Source organism: Neolamprologus brichardi, chromosome 10, assembly GCF_056152115.1.
Source record: "Neolamprologus brichardi isolate AB-2024 chromosome 10, ASM5615211v1, whole genome shotgun sequence".
NCBI lineage: Eukaryota > Metazoa > Chordata > Actinopteri > Cichliformes > Cichlidae > Neolamprologus > Neolamprologus brichardi.
The window spans coordinates 3,715,037-3,732,647 of NC_142113.1; the positions used below are offsets into that span (position 1 = coordinate 3,715,037).

Genomic DNA, 17,611 nt, shown 5'->3' on the forward strand with positions numbered 1-17,611 from the left:
ACTTATAGATTTCTAGTAGCAAGCAAGGCGATCTGCAGGAGCCTTCCATTGAAGCAAAGCCTGACATTAAAGGAGTGCAAGAGCGAGAAGCAACAAAATCACTCAGCCAGGAAGTGACAGTGCCACACATAATGTAATTTTAATAAAACAGTTTCACGACTGTGCACCATTCTCTAAAAACCTACCCTAACATTTGCACTTTCTTTCTGCAGGAAGGTCAGGAGCTGATCCAGGAGAAACCTGAGCTCCGATCAGTGGTGCAGCAGAAGCTGGAGGAGATTAGGGAGTGCTGGTCTGACCTGGAGACCACGACCAAGGCCAAGGCCCGCCAGCTCTTTGAAAATAACAAACCCGAGCCGGCAGTGAAGAGCTACTCAGACCTCGACAACCAGCTCTCCCACCTGGAGCAGCAGCCCCCCCAGCTGGAACAGGCGCACCACCTGCCAACCTTCAATGAACAGCTCCAGAAATTTCAGGCAAGTCCCAAGGCCCTCCTCGAGGTCTGAACATGTCTCTTAAACCAGCGCAACATAAAACTCAACCAAATGTTTTTAACATATCAAGAAAGCTGTAATTAATTATTATTGGTTAACACCACCTTGGATGTAGGTGCATATTTCCACTGACGTGTGGAGCCTTCTTGTATAGTTTGGCTTAAATTGCAACATTTTTCTGTTTAGTTGAAAATTTTCAATAAATAGCCCACAGCGGCCCTTGTAGCGGCCTGCTCTCAAACATGGGGTTCAGAGGCATTAAAAATGCACCTGTTATATAACCCTGAAATGTTCTGTTAGGGAAACAGCTGACGTGCTGTGTTTGTCCATCCTTCATATGGTTGTAACATGACCTTTCCTTTCTATCCGGTGAAGGCTATGGAGTCTCAGATAGGGGACTTTTACAAGGATGTGGGAGAGCTTGGAAGCTTGCAGGGGCTCTGCCTACCCCAGCGAGGGCTGATGGCAGGTGACAAGGAGGTCGGCGAGCAGTCAGGCGAAGTGGAGACCCGTATAGTCCGCCTCATCGAGCCCCTGAAGGAGCGACGCCGCATCCTGCTGGCTTCCAAAGAGATGCATCAAGTCGCCCAGGACCTGGAAGATGAGATAGTGAGTCGTCCGAGTCCCTCCTCTTCTTCTTTCATATATTTTGTCTTAAATTTAAACGCTGCTTATAAAATGTGCCAGTATGGTTGTTACAATATCATCACACATAATTGCTTTTTCATATTCAGAATTTGCAAAGTAAATATATCACGTCTTTGCCATCGCTTCCGTGTTTGGTCTACGGTTGATCGTAAACGTGCCTTCTGAAATATTTAATAACCCCACTGTGGTTGTTTGGCAGCTGTGGATTCAGGAGAGGCTTCCTTTAGCTACTTGTAAGGATTATGGAAACAACCTCCAGAGCGTACAGCAGTATATCAAAAAGAACCAGGTAAGTCAGGGATGACTTTTGGCCATGGTCAGCTGAAATGTAATCCACATTCTGATAAGACTGAGAACTTTCTCATCGGTTCTGTAGGCACTCCAGAGGGAGCTGACAGGGCGGCGGGCTCGTATTGAGGAGGTTCTTGATCGGGCAGCAATCATTGCTTCACTGAGAACTCCTGAGGTGGAATTTGTACGTGAGGGGGCGGGACATGTACGCCAGCTGTGGGAGGTGCTGCAGCTGGAGACGGAGAGGAGGTCTGTGTTGCTGGAAGCTGCGCTACAGTCTCATCAGTACTACAGCGAAGCAGCTAAAGTGGAATCCTGGCTGTCAGGACAGAAGCTCAACCTGGCCAGCGAAGAAAAAGGCACAGTATGTACCCCTGTAATATTCACACTGCTCTTTACTGCCATAGGTTATCATCAAAGTGATCGTGGTGTTTTATTTTTCAGGATGAGGCGAGCACGCTACAACTTCTGAAGACCCACCTGGCTCTGGAGCAAACCGTGGAGACATACGCAGAGACCGTAGGCATGTTATCTCAGCAATGCCAACATCTACTAGAACTAGGACACCCAGACAGGTGTGCCATAATCCCTGCAGATTATCCTAAATTTGTTTTGCACATTCCAAGTACTAAAGTTTAATGGAAAATTGTTTTGAAATTGTAATTGTATTCCTTTGATTTGTCTTAACTTTCAACAGTGAGCAGATCACCAAGCAGCAGTCCCACATAGACCGCCTCTATGTGTCTCTGAAGGACATGGTGGAACACAGAAAGACCAAGCTGGAGCAGCAGTACTGGCTGTACCAGCTCAACAAGGAAGTAGAGGAGTTAGAGAAGTGGATCACTGAGCGTGAGGCAGTAGCCAGTTCCACTGATCTAGGCCAGGACCTCGAGGATGTCACGGTCAGTATATCTGCGAGGTTTTAGCATCTAGTCAAACAACAGGAACATATGAGGTGTTCTAGTCTCAGTCAATTCTGAGCCCAAACTGTGAACCGTGGCAAGGAAATTTCATGACTGCACAGGTGGCATCCTAATACAGTACCACACCATTCTTTCTCAAATGTTTGTAGAAGCATGCTGCATGCCTGGTTGCTTAATCTTATACACCTGTGGCCATGACAGTTATTGGAACACCAGAATTCAATGATTTGGATGGGTGGGTGAATACTTATATAGTGTATACCATAAAGGAGACAACTTTGATCTCTCTTGGCTGACGACAACATGTTTGTTCCACCAACAGCCATGGCCATAGCTAGGATCATGTGCTTGAATTGGGAGGGGTAAGAAAGCAAACTCAGTGGACTTCAATCTGCAATATACTGACATCTTGTGGTGAAAACTTTACACCGTGTAACTTTTTTTTTTTGAGATTGGAAAATTAATCAGCACAACAGCACCACCCACCTGTTTTTCATGTGTTCTTTCTGTCTGTCAGCTAATCAAAGAAAAGTTGTTTTAAATGGGGTGAACTGCAGGGGGCACTGTGAACTGCAGGGGGCACCGTGACCTGCAGGGGGCACCGTGACCTGCGAGGGTTCACTGGAAGTGGTGCAAGAATATTTGGTCCAGTTTTAATCAGCTGCTCAGTCACTAAACAAATTTATTTAACAAACATCTTTTGCATTGATACAATACACCTGACTTTCCTTTAACGTGCATTGGAGACATTTTTGACGAGGAACTTTTTTGTCAGGACAGGAGAAAGCATTCTGTATTTGCAGGGTGGAAATCATCCACCGTGTTAAATTACATTACATTTATGAGAATACAGGATGATTCATGTTTGTGTGAGTCTCTGTAGCGTTGCGTTGTTTATTTGCGTTGCAGGTCCTTCAGGAGAGGTTCACCAAGTTTGCATCAGAAACCAACAGCATTGGCCAGCAGCGCATGGAGCAAGTGAACAAAATGGTGAACGAGATGATAGACTGTGGCCACTCAGACGCGGCCACTATTGCTGAGTGGAAAGACGGACTGAATGAGTCGTGGGCTGACCTGCTGGAGCTGATGGAGACCCGCAGACAAATGCTAGCAGCATCGCACCAGCTGCACAAGTTTTTCACCGACTGCAAGGAGGTAGGGTCACATCCGATTATCAGACAGTGACTCAGGTGTGCCCTGTTCTTCCTCAACATTACAGGTAGACTGTCTGGGCGTGAGTTGCAGCATCTATTTTTAAAGCACTCATGATGACAGCGTTGTCCTGTGTTGTAGGTCTTGGCTCAGATCGCAGGGAAGATGAAGCAGCTGCCAGAAGTGAGGGCGTGCCAAGCCAACATTACCAATCCAGCCACCCTGCAGAGACTCATGCACTCTTTTGAGCATGCCCTTCAACTGCTAGTTGCACAGGCAAGTGATATACTCACCAAACTTATGTTTGTCACAAAATAGATTATACGTCATAGACAAAGCAAACTTTGACTAAAAACTAAGGCTAATCTTTTATTAATTAAACAGAGTGACGCATGTCTTTATGCAGGTGAGGCAGCTGCAGGAGAATGCTGCCCAGCTGAGGACCATCTATGCTGGTGAGAAGGCTGAGGCTATTATGGTCAAGGAACAAGAAGTGATGGATGCATGGAAGGAGCTGCTGAGCTCTTGTGAGGCCAGTCGTGTCCAAGTGACTTCAGTAACTGATAAGGTCCAGTTCTTCTCAGTGGTGCGTGAAAACCTAATGTGGATGGAAGGAATCATGGGCCAGATAGGATGGGATGAGCCAAGGTAAGGTAGCATATGCTTGTTAAGGTATGGCTATCCTTTATTGCAGTTTGGAAAAGATGAATTAGAGCTTTAGAGAGTGCATTTTTGCCTGCAGGTTTCTGTGGTCTTATATGGTCATTGAAGACAAAATGTTAATATTGTCTTCTGTGCCGCTTTGACCTAATTTCATTTCACACCTGCTACACCGTTTGTTTTTGTTTTTTGTTGGGGGGGTTCTCAGGTTGACACTCTAATCACTGCCTTTATTTGTCATGTTCCCAACCAGTACCACCGTCCAACTTGCAGTATTTTCATATTTGGCCTGAAATCTTCCAGCAGATGTCCACATATCAGCATATGCATGAACATACAGCACTATGGGAGCCACAAAGATGGCGAAACATATGCACATGTAGTGTGTTTTGATGCAGCTAACATTTTTATGCCTCTACAAAAATTGAGCCTTCCTCAACTTTTGATCCCCACCATCCTTTCTTCTCATCACTTGCAGCGCCATCTTTTGGCACAAGCCCTTGAAAATCTTCTTTTTTTCATGTCTGGCTATAAGATTGTGTGCTCCTTGTCGTCGTCTTCTTCTTCTTCTTCTTCTTCTTCTTTTTCTTCTTCCTCTTCTTCTTCTTCCTCTTCTTCTTCTTCTTCTTCTTCCTCTTCCTCTTCTTCTTCTTCTTCGTCCTCTTCTTCTTCGTCCTCTTCTTCTTCTTCTTTGTCCTCTTCTTCTTCTTCGTCCTCTTCTTCTTCGTCCTCTTCTTCTTCTTCTTCTTCGTCCTCGTCCTCTTCTTCTTCTTTGTCCTCTTCTTCGTCCTCTTCTTCTTCTTCTTCTTCGTCCTCTTCTTCTTCTTCGTCCTCTTCTTCTTTGTCTTCTTCTTCTTCTTTGTCCTCTTCTTCTTCTTCTTCTTCATCTTCTTCTTCATCTTCTTCATCTTCTTCTTCTTCTTCGTCCTCTTCTTCTTCTTCTTCTCCTTCGTCCTCTTCTTCTTCTTCCTTTTCTTCTTCTTTCTTCTTTCTGTCTGCTAGTTTTTTTAATATTAACTTTGACACCCAAATGTTTTCACTCAATCCATAGAGAATGTTTGGTGCAGGGTACGAATGTTTTCACACTCGTCCAGGTAATAAATGAAGGCTGGTGTGATAAAGCCTGACAGTATTGTGTCCCTCCGTCCGGATCAGAGGTTTTTCTGAATTTGTTTGTAAAGTAAAAACAAATTCCAGTGTGATATAATATGCTGATATAATATTGGTCAATCACTGATTTTTGTGTGAATCTTTTGCTCTTTGACAGATTTGCAAACTATTGCTGCCAATACAATCACATCACTAATACTGCTAAATAAGGAGACTAATATGGCTGCTAAACAACTGTTTAAGAAGTACAACTGTCAGGTTTCCTTTTTAAAAATATTTTGTGAGGGGTTTAATGTAACCAGAAAAAACTGATCTGTGTTCCTCAGAGATCTGATAGCTCTGGAGGGAATGATGAGACAACACCAGGAGCTGAAAGCCAAAATAGATGGACGCAGCAAGACCATACAGCAGTGTGCAGATCTCGGCAAGATCCTGATTGCTGCTGGCAACCCTGCTTCAGAGGAGGTCTGACAAAAAAAATATTCACACTGTTAATATAAGAATACATAAAAATCACACAATTACTTTATGTAGTAATGAAACCAACCTGCCTGTCGCCACAGATAAAAGAGAAGTTGGACAGTCTTCTGACTAAGCAGAAGGATCTTGTTGAAAAATGGGACAAACACCAGGAACGGCTGCAGCGCAGTGAGTAAATAGAATACTTAATAGATGAATACTTAACAAAACACTCTGTTAAATGTTAAATGGGCCTAAACTATAAATGTTTTTCCCTTTCATGCCACTATGTGCATTTAATATATCATGAATCATGTATGAATCTTACTGTTCTTTTCTGGTTGAGCTGACATTGCAGATTCACTCTCAACACAAGTTAACCAAAAAGACTGAAATCCAAGCTGTAACATAAATGATAAAATTCCCTCATAATACATACACAAACATGTAAATAACAGATTCTACTGAGTATGCATTAAGCATGTAGTGAGTTGGTAATAGTGTGGCTGGTCTTCTGTCACTTCCAGAGCAAGAAAAATTCCAGTTTGCTCAGGAGACAGTAAAAGCAGAAGCCTGGCTAAAGGCCAAGGAGCCGCTGATCACTACCAGGCATCAAGAGGGAGGAGTAGCCCAAGCCCAAACTGATGAGGTTGAGCAGCTCATCCTTCGCCACGAGGCCTTCCGCAAGGCTGCTGTAACCTGGAAAGAACGCTTCAGCTCCCTGCGCCAGCTTTCTGCTGTAAGCTTGACTGTAGATAAATAATGAATCAGTTTGTCGGAGTCACAGTTTTTTTTTTTAAAGTGACTACGTGTTGTGTTTGCTTAGCAGGCATGGGCGCATACCATGAGTTTGCATCATCACAGGCTTTAATCTGTCTCGTGACATTAAGTGCATGTGGTGTACCCTAATCCCACTGCACCCAATCTGCCTTCCGCGCTACATTGCTTAGTGTTTTGTCTGGCATATGTTTGAAATGAACAAATCGCTAGCTTTACCTGCATTTTTTGGAACCATCGCATAAAATGTGGCATTAATCAAGTTTATGTGGTGCTATTAGTTATGTAGCTAACTCTCTCTCTAGGCTGAGAAGAAAAAAGAGGAGGAGAAAAGGACCCCACTCTCCAGCCGAAGGATGTTCCCATTATCTTGCCTGACTCCCAGTGTTCCCTCAACCAGTGCTACCTCTTCTTTCCTAAGGCAGACGGTACAGGCCCAAATTGAACCGAAGCCCTTGCAGCCCAGTTTGGATCTGGGTGCCACCTCTGCAAGCCAGAGACTGTCTTCAGCACTGGCCGGCTATAGTCCAGTTATAAATGGATCAGGCTACCACGGACTGGATCAGGGCAGCGGGAAGTTGATGGGTACTTCTTACCTTGGGATGAACCACCAGGCAGCCGGAGGTGGGAGTGACTCTGGTTTCTCAGCACTGACCTCTCAGAGTGGTGGAGTAGACACCTCCACCTATCTCGGTTTGAACCATCAAACTGCTTGTAGCGCAGAAAGCTCTGGGTACTTTGGACTAACTACTGGGAGCATGGCTGGGATGCAGAATCATCTGGGCAGTGGCAGGTTAGGAAGTTCAGGTAACCTAGCTCAGCAGCCAGGCAGTGGAGGTATGGGAAGCCCAGGCTTTCTGTCTCAGCAGAATATGGGCAGTTCTGGATATCTGGCGCATCCGCAAAACATAGGGACTTCCGGATATTTGGGACAGCAGCCAAATTTAGGGAGTTCAGGATATTTGGCACAACCGTCCAACATGGGGAGCTCTGGGTATTTGGCACAACAGCCCAATATGGGAAGTTCTGGGTTTTTGGCACAGCAGTCTAATATGGGGAGTTCTGGATACCTGGCACAGAATTATCAGAGCGCTGGCGGATTGGGTAGCTCAGGCTATCTGGCACAAAATCATTACAGCAGTGGAAGCCTGGGCAGCTCTGGATATCTGGCACAGAGTGGTGGCATCATGGACCCTAAAATGGCATATGCATGGCAGCACCTGAAAGCTGACTTCATGCAGCCTAGAATCAACCACATCCACAAGGCTGTAAACCCTCTTCTCGAAGCCAGCCGAGTGCAGCGTGAACAGTTTGGCGACATCCCGATGGCAGACATGATGGGGCCAGAGTCAGGGCTGGAGCTCCTCCATGGCCGCCTCCAGAGAGATCCCCGTGGCAGCCGCTCTGACCCTCAGATGGACCATCTGAGGAGAGAAAGGGAGTACAAGCTGGGCAGACAGACCTCCAGCGAACAGGAAATTCAAGCGAGGCTGAATGAGCTGCCGCTGATTGTGCGGCAAGAGCGTTACCGGAGGCGCCTGGAGAGGCAGTCGTCTAGTGAACAGGAGGGGAGCGGCAAGCAGAGGCTGCAGAGGCAGGACTCGAGTGACCTGGAGGGCTCTGCTAAGGAGGGCTCTGACAAACGCTCAGGGTATGTGAATGAGTGGTTTCTTTACAGTTTGCCCAGTCAGCACAGTCCAGCATGATCGTTATCATTTGGAGGTTACGTAACGATTGTGTTTGCTGTGTGGGTGACTCATGTTTGCTGTCCATCCAGGGAGAAGAGAAATACCATGGCAGAGATTGTAGAGCAGGTCCAGGAGAGAGAGGCAGCACATGTGAGTTTACATACTGCACACCCCAGTATTGTGGTGTCACTTTAGTTTAAATTATGTATAGATGCAATATTCTCTCTTTTGTTATTGGGTTTTTCAGGCACGAGGAGAGCCTTATCGACCTCCTAGCAGCCTCTCAGCACCCGTGACCCGCTTTGATGGACGTCCTCGCGCCCGAGACCGTCCCAAACCAAGGAGAAGGCCCCGTCCAAAAGAGCCCGAGGAGACTCGACGATCCCGCTCAGCCCCGGCAACTGGAGCCCCAACAACACCCCAGCCGCCTTCACACACTGCCCACAACGAAGGTTCCCTCTACCGGAAAAAGGCCACCAGCGCTGACCTTGAAGCTCAGCAGAGAAGCCCAAACAGGTAAAGAAGTCATGAACAAAAGACAAACACCACCCCAGTAATAACAACTGCCTCATTAAAGGTCTGATCAAAAATTTGCAAACTATGGAAAACTGTGCAAACCAGGTCAAATAGCTTATGGTTTCAGCCAGCAGGGTATTACTTTTGTGTTTGCGAAAAGAAAGCAGGTTGTCTAGAAGCAACCTTCACGCTCACTGTCGTTACTATCTTTGACCAGAGTGAGCTGATTGTCTTCATTGAAGACTAATTTATTAAACTGACCTCAGTCGGATCCAGCTATCATGCTATCAATGCTATCAATGTTAGCATGTGTCATGAACTTTGAAGAAACCATCGACGGTTAGCTTTCAGTCCTTGTCAGTCACACTATATACGTGATATGACACAGAGCGACAGTATAGTTAGATCTATATGTTTTTGCACAGTTAAATATTTTTGCCTCCAAAACCAGCAGAAAAGGATTTTCCAAAGATTCATTTGCATGTTTGATTCAAGTGGTTTATCTCGGTTAACGGCATATTTGATTTGGGAAAACAGAGAGCTTGACAGGTCGATTGCAAATTTTCATTGATTTTTATTAGTTATTCTAAAATTTAAATGTGTATTGTTTGAAGCAGAAATAACTGATGCGACCCAACCTATCTGCAGAAATGCATTACAAATCTGTTTGATGTCTCATTGTGATTTTCCAGCAAGTCCTGGGTGAACGTATATTGTGTGCTGAAAGATGGACAGCTGATCTTCTATAAGGATGCCAGGAACCACAACACAACATACAACGGAGAGCCTCCTGTTGACCTTAGTAGCTGCTCGTTTGATCCGTCGATGGGATACAAGAAGAAGAAAAATGTCTTCATCCTTCAGTAAGAATTATTCATATTATTATGGCAAATTTTATTGCCAGTAACTGTGATTTCAAATTGTGGTTTTACTGAGTTTATATTGAAAAGTGTAATATGTCTTTAAAGGTTATTGCCTATTAAAAGATTTTAAATTATTGATTAACCACGTGGCTATAAAATACATGCAAATGCATAAAAACTGACAAGTCCCTATTGATTTTCTGTGCAACAGAGTGAACGATGGAAACTACTTCGTGTTTCATGCAAAAGATGAGGTAAGATACATTTGTAACTTGGTAAGGTCAATTAACTTACTGGTGTTAATATGTTAGAACGTAAAGACATGGAGCATTCTGATCAGTCAGTGCATTATCAAACTCGTGAAAAGACCAAGATCATCAATAAATGCATTTGCTGCTCATTGTTCTCCAAAAACAATTTGGATTAAAGTAATAATCTACAGCATTGCACCGGCTGGCTCCTTCCTTCATTATCTTGAACATTACCTTAAACATGGGCACTGATTCCACTCAAATCTGCACAGGTCGCCCTGCTACCAGACTCAAAATATGCCAAACAAATCAACTATTTACTCCAGTTTCAATAACATTTGTTTAAAAATACACTGTCAAGCTGTTTTAGGAAATCGCTTTTCAGGTAAATACTATATAAAGTATTGGCCAGAAATTTACATACACTCACCTTGGGCATTATTGGCATGGTCATTTTGGGCTTTTAATTGTTTCAGGGTGAAACGATTATACAGCATATGTCTTTAATGACATTAAAAGGCAAAAACTGGGAGCACAAGTTTGAATTCTTGAAATTGTCAAAATAATACATATAAGCTCACTTTAAACCTTTTAATAAGTGGTGCTAAAGGCTCTTCAATGTCTTAACTTGATAGGTCAAGGCCCTGTTAACTTCTTGTTAGTGATCATGACTGGTTGGTAGTTTCTCTTTACCAGCATAAAAAGGCATCACTCACTGGATTGACCGATACTTGCAACAAAGGGAACATCCAAGGAACATGATAAATATCTAAAAATGAGGATTAAAGATTTACACAAGCATTTCTAAACAACAGCACATTCCAAGATCATCAGTTTAAACAATTGTAGATAAATAGAGTAATTCAGATGTGTCACCACTGGTCTAATAGGGTTCTGACCAAAAAAGATGCCCCTGCTCCAAAATCACCATCTTTAAACTCAACACCCGCTGACCTCAACCATCATGAAAATGTATGGACTGGGCTTAAAAGCAGGGCCAGAAAACCAACCAGTTTGAATGAATTCTACCAAACCTGACAAGAGTTGTCAAATGCCCAACCACAGTTCTGCTGGAAGCTTGTTGCTTGTTGATGGCGATCAAAACCCATCTGGTGTCACTGCAGCTTGCTAAGAGATATTTCACCAAATAGTAGCAGGGGTGTATTTGAGCCTGTATTTAGCATTCTGGATCTTCTCATCAAAGATGTTTGTCATCTGTGAACCTAGTTGTTGTTTTTAAAGTCAATGAAGATGTTTAAAAGATGTTTTAAAATCATAAAAAGTCCAACATTACCATAACATTTATACCCATGATGAGTCTATGTAAACATCTGGCCACATGTGTATGTGATATGTTACTATTGACAAGAGGGTACTGAAGATCTAGAACAATATCTAGAACAATGTTGGTTTTGGTTTGTTAATGGAACTTCACAGATAACAGAATGACGTTTCTTTAACGTGTATCCAACACATTTTCACACATTTTGATTATAATATTACCAGTTTTACCACTAAAATCACACAAGGACAGCATAGAGGAGCATGTTGAGTAAGAGAATGATATTACACAAATGCACCAGTGAATGACACAGGAAATCATTCCTTTTTTTTCTTTTCTTTTCTTTTCTTCTTTTTTTCTCTTTTTTTCCTTTTTTTCTCTTTTTCTTTTCTTTTTTCCTTTTTTTTTCTTCCTTTTTTTTTTCTTCTTTTTTTTCTTCTTTTTTTTTCTTTCTTTTTTTTTTCTGGGAAACACAGGCAGGAAATCATTCCTGCCTGTGGTTATCTCCTTGTACAACTCCTCCATCTAATACACAGTACACAGTGCAATAGTTACACCCTTTTGCACACGCTCTGTAGTGAAAATAACAAATAACAAAGTTTTACAGGTTAGAGTAAAATGTCAGTCATGTATATCTAACCTCTGTAATATTCTGGAAATTTATAATTGAGCTATTTGTATATATATGAGCTATTCCTTATATTTTGTAAACTTTGTAATTATATTGTGTTATTTAATTAGTTCAGTCTGTTACTGTTGCTGTCTTGAAGCCACTGCAGCCACATAATTTCATTAGGGAGTGTAGTATTCAGTGTAGTATTTATGTCAGCAGTATGAATTAAAGGGTAGGTTGCAGCCAGGTCCTGCTAATCAAATGTGTTAATAGATTAATAGATCTTAAGCAAGTGTGAACAGCTCTATATATACTGACGTTTTGACTGTCTGTGAAGGTTCTCAGTCATCCAGGTCATTGTAGTCAAAGGAGCTTGCAAACAAAAGCGTCTGGACTTCTTTAAGTTGCTTGAAGACGTTTCACCTCTCATCCGAGAAGCTTCTTCAGTTCTAAGGTCAAATGGTGGGGAGTCCCAGATGGTTTGAAAGAGGAGTGAAAGAAGCCATCTATGTCCACTGTGAGCGACCATCTTTGAACAGAGGCGGTGGTTTACGACACCAACTCTCTGCCACCTATAATCCAGTTTTGAGATCCCTCCCCAGACGCCTTAACGCCACTCACATCCTGGGCCATCTGACCTCAGGAATTCGCATGATAAGGTGGGGCCAGGTTTCACAAGGAGCTCACCCGAAACCCTGGCTGATTGGGACCCACACCCAGTTTCACACCTTGGCTCATGCGATTAGAGGATCATCAGGGGGTCCTTTTGTCCCTCTGTGGGGGGAAACTCCCACTAGGTTTATATCTGGGACTCTCCACCATTTGACCTTAGAACTGAAGAAGCTTCTCGGATGAGAGGTGAAACGTCTTCAAGCAACCAGACGCTTTTCTTTGCAAGCTCCTTTGACGACGTTTTGACTGTTTGGACCATTCAAGTACATGTTAACACAAAAAGGGAAAGACATCAGCAATGATCTTAGTGAAATAATTACTGGTGACCATCATTCTTGGAATGGTTATGAAGCCATTTCCAAATGTTTTGAAGTTGTTTTGCAGTGATGTGATGTGAACACTTTGAGTTGAGTCGTATCCAAAAATATTCTAGAGTCAAATATGAGCTTATGTGTCCAACCACTAAAGCCCGACTCAAATAGGGTCATGCAACAGGACAATGATCCCAGCAGCAGCAGGAAACAATCCTCTACAACAATGGCAGAGAATGATAGATAGATAGATAGATAGATAGATAGATAGATAGATAGATAGATAGATAGATAGATAGATAGATAGATAGATAGATAGATAGATAGATAGATAGATAGATAAAATACTTCATTTTACATTCTTGCAGTACTTGGCATGTACAGGACCTAAATACTTCTTCTACTCTTGGTTCTGTCTTTATAGTTTGAACTCTTTCCACTTAGTAATTGATGGGTTCGGTTTGTGTGAATGAGGTGCGGCACAAAGCCACAAACCACTGATGTAATAAGAAGAGGTGCAACCTTCAGTCAAAGGCAAATTTGATTACATTGTTTCCCACCTGAAGACACTTTATTCAAATAAAGAAAATGTAGCGTTTCAGCTGGATGGTTTGCATATATCTGCTGCAGGCTCAGATTTGGATGCGTAAAAATGCGATGTGTAAATCCCAAACCACACAATGAATCAAATGCAAAGAGGAAAAAGCATTATATGATGAGCAGACTCCTTATATAAGCTCTCTGTCTGATCCTTGTCTCTGTAGGAGGACCTAAAGGCATGGACTTCCACTATCACCACCTGTATAGCTGAGCACGAGGCCCTGGGCAAGTGGGATAAGCCAGGCACCTCATCTATGGATCCTGACCGCTCCGAGAGGAAGGAGAAGTCGGAGGGAGATGCAGACGCCAGGTCAGAGAGGTCCGAGCTTGTAGAGGGGGAGGAGAGGTCTGAGAAGGAGAGATCAGAGAAAGGCGACGGCTCTGAGAAGTTAGACACATCTGAAATTGCTGACAAGCTGGAGGGTGGGGCGGGGGGCTCCAGCACGTCTGGAAAGAGCAAATGAGAAGCCCTTTTTTGTTTTACTGCTACTCACTGACAAACAGCATAGGAGGCAGGGATGGATGGAGAGCATGTGCAGTTAGGTTTGCAGGTCCTCGGTCACACAGCTGGAACACACCGAGGCCACGGTCCTTTGATTGACTATTGTAACTGTGACAGACTAATCTCTCAGCCTCTCCCCCTTCACCCAGGAAATACATCAGTGCTTGCGGTGGGCCACCTGCTGGTAGATAGGAGGCCGGCCGGGTGGACAAACAAGCAGACAGACTCCAACAAATGGTCCCAAGAATTAGTCACTGTCACTTCCTATTGTTGATCGTTTAATCTCTCGGATTCACAGCATCTTTGTTTATGTATCTTTGACTGATAATGTAATGCTCTGTCTATCTAGACAAACCTGAGAAGTGGCGAATGAAATGTTTCTCAATAGTAAAAAAAAAGAAAAATGTTTTTGAAGCAATATACTTTTTTATGTTTCCTCTTTGTCGGTGAGAGAAATGGGGGAAAGGAAATAAGAAGTAATGTAGAAGCAGCTGTAAATTCTCTCATTTTTTGGTCACCTCCACGTAAGCTTACTCCAGGCAGTTGTGCACCTTAAACACTCGACACATCTGTATACTAATCATAGTGACATTTAATCCCAACACATGGCTAGCTTTGACTCATGTTAATATAACGGAATGCTTGTGTTACCGACTGACTTCACTGGTGTCACTTCCACAGTTCTTTTCTTTTCACTTCTTCTGATTCTCATTATGATTTATCTGTAACGATCCGTGTCCAGAGAAGAGCATCCCTTCAAATTCTGATCCATCACCCCCGAGGCATGTTCAAAGCGGCAACGCTCAAAGTAACACTAAGCCTGAGACGATGCCTTTGTGTACATGACAAAAAATCAGAACATTGCATGAAATAGTCTTAGTGCACCTGTTAAACTTGCCTTTATTTCTGTGTTCTTGGCATAAATCAGGCAGCACTGAAATCGCAATAATCTAATGTGAGCGGGTGGGTGGGTTGTATTTGCTGTCATAGACGACTTCTCCAAATCCAGAGGGTTGTTTGAAAAAGCAGAGTTGTGTTCTCTCTGCGGTAAGCATGAGAGGAAGAAGCCAAATGGCCCTGCTGCTGTTTGTACTGTATCACTGCTATTTCTTTTCCACAGAATGTACTGATTTCAGGTACCCCCCCCCCCCCCCCCCCTCCCCATAATGTCAAAACCTGAGCAGGTGTGTGAGAGACGAGACCTCTCTGTGCCCTTTGTCCTTCGTTTGACCTTCAAAGCAATTGGAATCTATTTGTCAAAGACGAGTTACATGTAAGTCATGAAGTGTATAGACCTATCTTTGTATGTATACCAATAAAACCTGTGCTCTAATAAAACCATACTCTGAATCGGTAAAAATTAAAACATTTGTATTAATCCACAAATAAAATCAGTCATCACTCAAATATATTAATGTTTATTACATTTAAATACAAATTATGCAAATTAGGAGTCACTATTAATTATCACAGTGTATATACAAGTACACCAGTATCTAGATGTATTAAATACGTTGTACTGGGGAAGAGCGGCAGGTGTACTGTAGGTATGCTTGTTGTATTTTTATATGCATATATTTATTATATCAGACTGAAGAGTTGCCCCGTGTAATATTCGCTGATTGAGTAGCCAGTGTTACTGTGGGAGGTGTGCTCAGTTTATGGATTACACACACAACAGGATCAACTAGCCTGGGCAGTTCACTACCTGCTGCTCAGGGAATAAAAGTATTTTGTCATCACAGTGATTATTTTGTTTTATAAAATAGTGCTCGTTTGTCGTATACGTGAGTTATTTTTCCACACATAGGTCCAAATAGTCTTTACAGTGCTTATTTTGGAGCTAATGAGAAACTGCGAATCTCCTGAAATTTGTGCCGTGAGAATGACTCGCAACACAACGTTTTTCCATACTGTCGAATTGCACTTCTTCAGTTGTGTAAAATGACTTCTTAACAGTCTTCCTTTCTGAAAACACCAAAAGTCCACTTTCACATTACAAGATTGCGAACAGAGAAGTTTTGCTACAATGTGAATGTTCTTTTGTTTTTTTATTTGTCACACACTGTTTGCTTTTACATAAGTGCCATGTCATGAAATCTGCTGGAACGGCGGGAAACAGTTGGTCCTTTAATCATGAATAATGTTTTGTTTTGACCTGACACTCGTCTGCCGTTGCAATACATATTCTCAGTCATCGAATTAGATGCTTTGGTATTTTCATGTGGCTGTGATTGTTCTGATTCGTGGCAGATACTTAGCCTGCCTTACCATGTGCATTTGAAATGTTTGCTTCCCATTACTTTTATGAAACACATAAGGGGGAGGGGGGGTGGGGGGCGTATTTTCCACTATGTTACAGCAGTCAACGAACTAAATAGGCAGCATAAACGTGACTGAAGAGAAAAAAAATGTGCAAAAATCTGTTTCCTTCATTGATTGATGGTCTTACATGTGTGTATGTCTTTGTTACCTTACATTAAAACTTGCTGCTATGACATTAAATAAACCTCCAAACTTGCTGATGCAAAACTTGACGTGGAATTGATGTGGACACACGCATACCTGCACACACCCACTGACGCCACACACTGATTTCAACTGCAAGATAAACGAGTGGTTTATTACCGTCTTTCTTCTCAGAGTTGAGCTGAAAAGCCAGAGCATTATCGTCACAAGGTAGCAGCAGCAGTAACAACTTCATATTCTCCACGCTGAAGCCTTCTAAGGTTGTGTAACAAATGTGGTGGTTGTAATTTGCATATAACAGTAACATACAATAAAGTATTTATGGATTATGTAAACATGGCCGAAACCTTCATTAAACATAGGGTTAGTCTTTGAGTGTACTGCGCTCCTCGTGGGAATGAGCTGCAGGAGCCTTCATACTGACACTTTGCTGCAAGAAGGAATCGTTGCTGAAGGGCTGCAGACTGTATCCATACTGAGAAGTCATCCAAATGCTTTACATCTCCTTCTGTACACACAGTAACCAGAGTACCAACAACAACAACAAAAGATGTATACTGTATTCTTGGCTTTTTCTTAGAGCAACCAACTAAAGTTCTCCTATCCAAGCAGCATACGGTGCATCAAAAAAAATGGACAGATGTAAATAATTAATGCGAGTAAAAATAAAGGTTTGTGCAATTTTTTGGGGCACTCAAGTGCAGCCCTGTGCACGGTGAGAAAGAGCAGCAGTGATGCAGGATCTGTTCTAAAGACATCCATGTACACAGTGCGGCACAAAATCTGCACAATTCGATGTATATTTGAAGAATGTAAAGCTACATCTGCCAGTATGTATCTGTGGAAATATGAAATGTGGTTTTGTCTCATAAAATCTGTTCATCCCTTCATTTTGCTATTGTCTTTTTTCCCCCTCTGTAGGTGTGAACACATTTTTCATAGATCTTCACGGCGCATTCGTATGTTCCCGATAATCTTTTCTGGAATTCTGACGCAGATTTGATGATTGCTTTCAAAAATAAATCCTGGACCTCTTCTTGTTCTAAGATACTTGATACGTATTGACTCTGTTTGATAAATTGCACTAAAACAATGCATCTTTTCTCTTATATATTATTACAATGCAATTGTATTTTAAACCAAAACAAGGCTGCAGACACTGTTTCAGGTAGTCTAGTTTCACCAGCGAACATGCCCTCTGTGACATTATAGTCTAGGAATGAGGAGTGGTTAAATTAAATGGATCTTGACCTTTGCTCCACTCCTTCCTCTTCGGTCTGTACCTGGGTGATATACAGCCTGTGACAGGCAGCCTTCAGGCCTTGGACAC

General features: G+C 42.6%; 1 protein-coding gene across 2 annotated transcripts in view; it reads left to right on the forward strand.

Annotated features, from left to right (window-relative positions):
* Nucleotides 1–17,214, forward strand: part of sptbn4a (spectrin, beta, non-erythrocytic 4a) — a 32,056-nt gene extending 14,842 nt beyond the window's left edge. For both annotated transcript variants that reach the window (XM_006807232.3, XM_006807231.3), the window contains exons 3-20: nucleotides 213–476; nucleotides 870–1,103; nucleotides 1,342–1,431; nucleotides 1,519–1,797; nucleotides 1,878–2,008; nucleotides 2,131–2,335; nucleotides 3,266–3,511; nucleotides 3,650–3,784; nucleotides 3,915–4,156; nucleotides 5,605–5,743; nucleotides 5,842–5,926; nucleotides 6,265–6,476; nucleotides 6,820–8,165; nucleotides 8,292–8,352; nucleotides 8,450–8,718; nucleotides 9,411–9,581; nucleotides 9,793–9,835; nucleotides 13,475–17,214. In XM_006807232.3, the coding sequence (XP_006807295.1) occupies nucleotides 213–476; nucleotides 870–1,103; nucleotides 1,342–1,431; nucleotides 1,519–1,797; nucleotides 1,878–2,008; nucleotides 2,131–2,335; nucleotides 3,266–3,511; nucleotides 3,650–3,784; nucleotides 3,915–4,156; nucleotides 5,605–5,743; nucleotides 5,842–5,926; nucleotides 6,265–6,476; nucleotides 6,820–8,165; nucleotides 8,292–8,352; nucleotides 8,450–8,718; nucleotides 9,411–9,581; nucleotides 9,793–9,835; nucleotides 13,475–13,774 (4,452 nt within the window). In that variant the 3' untranslated portion in view covers nucleotides 13,775–17,214. The remainder of the gene's footprint in view (nucleotides 1–212; nucleotides 477–869; nucleotides 1,104–1,341; nucleotides 1,432–1,518; nucleotides 1,798–1,877; nucleotides 2,009–2,130; nucleotides 2,336–3,265; nucleotides 3,512–3,649; nucleotides 3,785–3,914; nucleotides 4,157–5,604; nucleotides 5,744–5,841; nucleotides 5,927–6,264; nucleotides 6,477–6,819; nucleotides 8,166–8,291; nucleotides 8,353–8,449; nucleotides 8,719–9,410; nucleotides 9,582–9,792; nucleotides 9,836–13,474) is intronic.
* Nucleotides 17,215–17,611: the final 397 nt, after the last annotated feature.